This window comes from Trichoplax adhaerens, genomic scaffold (assembly GCF_000150275.1).
Source record: "Trichoplax adhaerens TRIADscaffold_5 genomic scaffold, whole genome shotgun sequence".
NCBI lineage: Eukaryota > Metazoa > Placozoa > Uniplacotomia > Trichoplacea > Trichoplacidae > Trichoplax > Trichoplax adhaerens.
Window position 1 is genome coordinate 6220431 of NW_002060947.1, and position 4730 is coordinate 6225160.

General features: G+C 32.1%; 2 protein-coding genes across 2 annotated transcripts in view; both read left to right on the forward strand.

Moving 5' to 3' along the window:
* Nucleotides 1-1816, forward strand: part of TRIADDRAFT_13890 (uncharacterized protein) — a gene marked incomplete at both ends in the record, with an annotated part of 2523 nt that extends 707 nt beyond the window's left edge. The window contains 3 exons of the mRNA XM_002112539.1: nt 458-569; nt 1132-1334; nt 1510-1816. Of these exons, the coding sequence (XP_002112575.1) occupies nt 458-569; nt 1132-1334; nt 1510-1816 (622 nt within the window). The remainder of the gene's footprint in view (nt 1-457; nt 570-1131; nt 1335-1509) is intronic.
* Nucleotides 1817-3851: 2035 nt separating this feature from the next.
* The window catches only part of TRIADDRAFT_26039 (uncharacterized protein), a gene marked incomplete at both ends in the record, with an annotated part of 6450 nt that continues 5571 nt past the window's right edge, over nt 3852-4730 (forward strand). Inside the window, one exon of the mRNA XM_002112540.1 lies at nt 3852-4495. Within this exon, the coding sequence (XP_002112576.1) occupies nt 3852-4495 (644 nt within the window). The remainder of the gene's footprint in view (nt 4496-4730) is intronic.

Below are 4730 nucleotides of genomic sequence, written 5' to 3' on the forward strand. Positions count from 1 at the left end.
ACGAAGTTGGTGAGGATATATAAAGTCTCAAAGTTCTTAATTGAGAGTCAGTTACGTTAGTCGATGACAGATGGTTATCAGTTGCTAGTCGTAATTGTAAGTTGTGCGTTCAATCGGACATTTTAATAAAATAGCTTCTAGAATAAAGTTTTGATCCTTAACGTGAGTAATCTATCGTCTAAGACTCGAATCTAAGTTTGGTTGATTAAAGAGTGCTTAGAGTTAGTTGCTTAGATAGTTAAGTCTACTTTAGAGGAAAGAATCCCGTTTAATTCTTGTGTTACAATCTCGGTTGTGACAACGTCTAAACATTTTTATCTTAATCGTCAATACGATATGACAATCTCTTTACTAAATTCCAAAAGTGTGCGTGCAGATTAAAATCTAATGCTGATATATTTTTCATCTATAAAAGTAGATACAGTTAATGGATTAATTCTGCTTATTCAATTTATAGATCTACGTTCAAAATACATACTGATAAAGGTGATGATCTAACGACTATTGCCTATAAAAATGGAGGACTAGCTATGCACACTGATCTTGTGTATTATGAAAGCGTTCCAGGGGTAATATCAGATTACCTGCAATAATTGTTTCCATATTCGTTAACGTACTATGAATATTAAAATAATATTAACGAAATCAAGTAGTATCAGAATTTCTTTCAAGACTGATTTCTGATCTTAGTAAATATACTACTGTAGAAGCTGTTGTGAGTAAAAGTATGAGAAATTTTTCCAGTATCCATTTAAGCAAATAATCTAACAGTTTTACTTGTCAGCTTATACAGTAATGTGTACTGCACTCACCTTGATTGGGTATGTCTTAAACGACGTAGTCCTATTATAGCAAATATGTTATTTGATTTTATAATGATTCGATGTAAGTAGAAATTGAAGTTAAATTTGTATCTGCATGTGTGTAAGATAATTGTTGTTAACCCATCTAACGCGTGTGTGAAATTTAGAAAAGTTATTGCAGAATTCTAATATAAATATCGTCAATAATTAATTCTTAATATTAGCGACAAGACCTTTGTTTACCAAAAAATTTCGTTATTAACTAAATAGATTATCGCAGATTCTTGTCTGAACTAAGAAAATATTATTATGGATTTTTATAAATTAGATCCTTTTACTGCACTGTTTAAGACCAGCTAAACAGGGAGGTGAAAATCAAGTCGCTGACGGATTCAAGGCTGCTGAACAATTAAAGGCCAGTCATCCTGAATATTTTGATATACTTACAAAATATGCCATCCGATATCAAGATGAAGGAACAGATGTCGGTCTTTCCAATTTCAATCAGATAGCTTATCATCCCGTTATAAGGTATCAACATTAAATTATGTAATTACTAAATTATTATTCCATAGTTGTCTGTATTGTATACTTATTATAGGCTAAGTTATGTCGAGATAAACAATTTTACTTTGAATGATTTCCAATGCATTAAAGAGGCCAAATTATACTAAATTTATCAATTAATCTTTTCTATATTATGTAGATTGAACTATAATGGAGACATCAAACAGATTGCCTATGCTGATCATGCACGATGCTCAAAACTAATTGCACCTAGTGATAAAGTTTTAAGCTTTTATAACGCTATGACTCAGTTTCTGCAATATGCATACGATCCCGCTAATATGGTGCAATTTAAGTTACAATCTGGATGCATGATAGCCCTTGATAATTATCGAATCATGCATGGTAGAACAGGCTTCGAAGAATCTGCGGACAGCATTCGGTTTATTGAAGGTGGATATGTCGATTGGGATGAAGCACTGTCTCGAATGCGCGTGATAGAGAAAGAACTCGCAATTAATTAAACTTATCCAACCGTTTACTCTAATCTGTTAACTTTGATAGATGCTTGTAGATTCGATATGCTATCAAATTTAAAGTATAGTACAATGAGCTATTTGCCTATTTCCTTGCTTTTGAAACTTTGATGTGCTGAAAAGCTTACTGTATGACTGCTGGTAACTTCATAGAAGATTTACTTTTGATATTAATGGAAACAAGTGTTTCATTTTATCTTATCGTATTTTCTAGTATAAATGTAGCTCATTGCAGTAAGCATACAGTACTTCTTCAATACAATTCAAATAACTAATGGCAAATTCAACTGGCACTAAAAGGTAACTTTGACGTCAAAACTAACTATGATACAAATCCGAGTTTTAAATTAGATTTATAGGGTTAATTAGCTACAGAATGAAACTGAATTGTGAACTTTTTTTAAATCGAATAAGGGTATTTCAACAAGTATATTCTTAATTTCTCTGTTGGTGTTACTTATAATAAACAAATTATTTCTTCTATATTGTGATGCATTGTGTAACAATTGTGATATTGTTCAAGGGTAGTCCAGATTAGAACGGTAACTAATATCAGTATGACATGGTAAAATTTTGACCTGGGTAAGATTAGTTACTGACTTAAAATATAAGCTCGGTGCTGAATTATATTAATGTTATCATGGCTAATTACCCGACGGTTATCTCCAATTTGTATTTAAAACAGGTTATAGCAAAAGCTAATCTGTATATATTTACACTATACTCCAAACCTAGTAAGGCATACTACAAACTTACTGCGTAGTACCATACACTTAAATCATTATCAATCATTATTGTAACGGAATTGGACATTTTTACTAAGATCTATTGTACGGTATACATTTAAGATAAATGCAAGTTAATGACTACGATATATTGCTAATTATAAATATCGATCATCAGGAGCTTATGTACGTACGTATATTGAATAAAATTGTTTTATATATATTCAATCTAATTTGTTTTTCTTTACTTTGATGTAGTGATCATCTTGTTTAATTATCTGGGCCGCCATTACTATAATAAAAGTGTTAAAATTTCTTTAGTTAGTAGATTTAGTAGCTTTATTAGATTTCATTTGTTTTGTACCCAATTTCCACTATAGGGATTGATAAATGATGCAAGTTATCTTTATTTTAACGTAATACAACTGGTAAATAATTAAAGGAAAAGGTTTTTTTAAAATATTCTATTATTTATACCGTATTTTAGCCTATATACTATTCAATATCGACTACAATGGAATAATAAGTTAAAGCTCAAATATTTTAATATTGCTGCCTGGTTATTGGATGATAAATTTTCCGATTAAATTCGGGGAGACCGATCTCTTTTCCAATTAAGGTAAAGCACGGCTAAGTGTGTAAGGTCAGTGTTACGGATTTACTAGCATCTCTGTATCTAATTATATTATTTTTTTGGTACTGTATTCGTATCGATTGTATTGCAACCTTATCAGAGCTTAACGGCACTAGCTCTGTTCCGTACTAGATCAGTATAGGTACTGTATTAAACAGTATATAAGGTGGTGAGAAAACAGAATAAAGGTAGATATTCACGTGGAAGCTTAGCTGTCAATCTCGCTTTAGTTGACTGAGAGCATACGAAAAAAAACAGACGCATATCGTTACCGCTAACAGTCAGCTATATATGAATCCATATCCATAGTACGCCAACTACTTTAATTACGTATACAGAATATATTATGTGGACAATAGTGTTACTAAAAATATTGTTTATGAATCATATTGCATCTAATTATGTATTGTAGCTATAGTCTTTACAAACAATAATTTACTTTGTAGATAAGCGACATAATTCATGACAATCCCACTTTTTCTGTAAATCATTAAAAACACGGACGTCAAGTAAAGTCGTTCTTCTATATTTCACTTTTCGCTATCAGTTAGTCTCGTCAACATTCTAACTCTTCGTTTATTACAAGATTAATAGTAGTATTGAGTACTCGCACTTCGATATCAAAAGATTAGCGTAAGTAATTATCATGGTCTCTTTCTCAGTAATTAACAGTCTGCTGTCTCGACGTGCGGTTAAATATTCCTCTTCAATCGTACTTCGACGCCCATATTGGTTATCGTCTAAATTATATTATTCTATACAAGTCGAAAATCGAGTTCAAGATAAGCTAGTATCGGTAAAGTGGGATGATGGTAAAGTTACAGATTATCCTCATGTTTATCTTCGCGATAATTGTCGATGTCCGTCTTGTTTCGATCCTCAAGCGCAACAACGTATCATCTCGAATCCTATCTATCATAACTATACTGATGCAATAGTAAAGACAGCTTGTATGAACGAGAATAAGGATAAATTACATCTAGAATGGATAAACGACGGCGAGCATACGTCTAGTGTGTTTGAATTAGATTGGTTAAAAGCTCATCGATTTACTGGGGATGACAAAAAGGATGTACATCCAATTAAAAGACAGTTATGGGGTAGCGAAATACAACACGACATACCGCAATTCGATTTTGATCGGATCTTAAACGATAAATCAGAACTATATCGATGGCTACGATGTGTAATGGAAAGGGGTATTGCGCTAATAGTCGGCTTACCTAAAAGAGCCGGTCAAGTAGAGAAAGTTGCAGCAAAAATAGGTCATCTTCGCGAGACGATTTATGGGTAAGAATAAATAAATCAGCGTTATCAATATACAGTAGTATAAAATGGCTGAGAGAAGATTCCGTACACTTCTATACGCTGTGTTATTATAAAGTTTATATTTACTGTGTTACAGATAACACGCTATTTTTCACTTTAATGCTCAGCACTATGTTCGTAGTTCATAATATAGTCATCTGTATATGCGCATTATATAGCATTTGATCAATTACTAAACCNGTATCATTCTGATCTT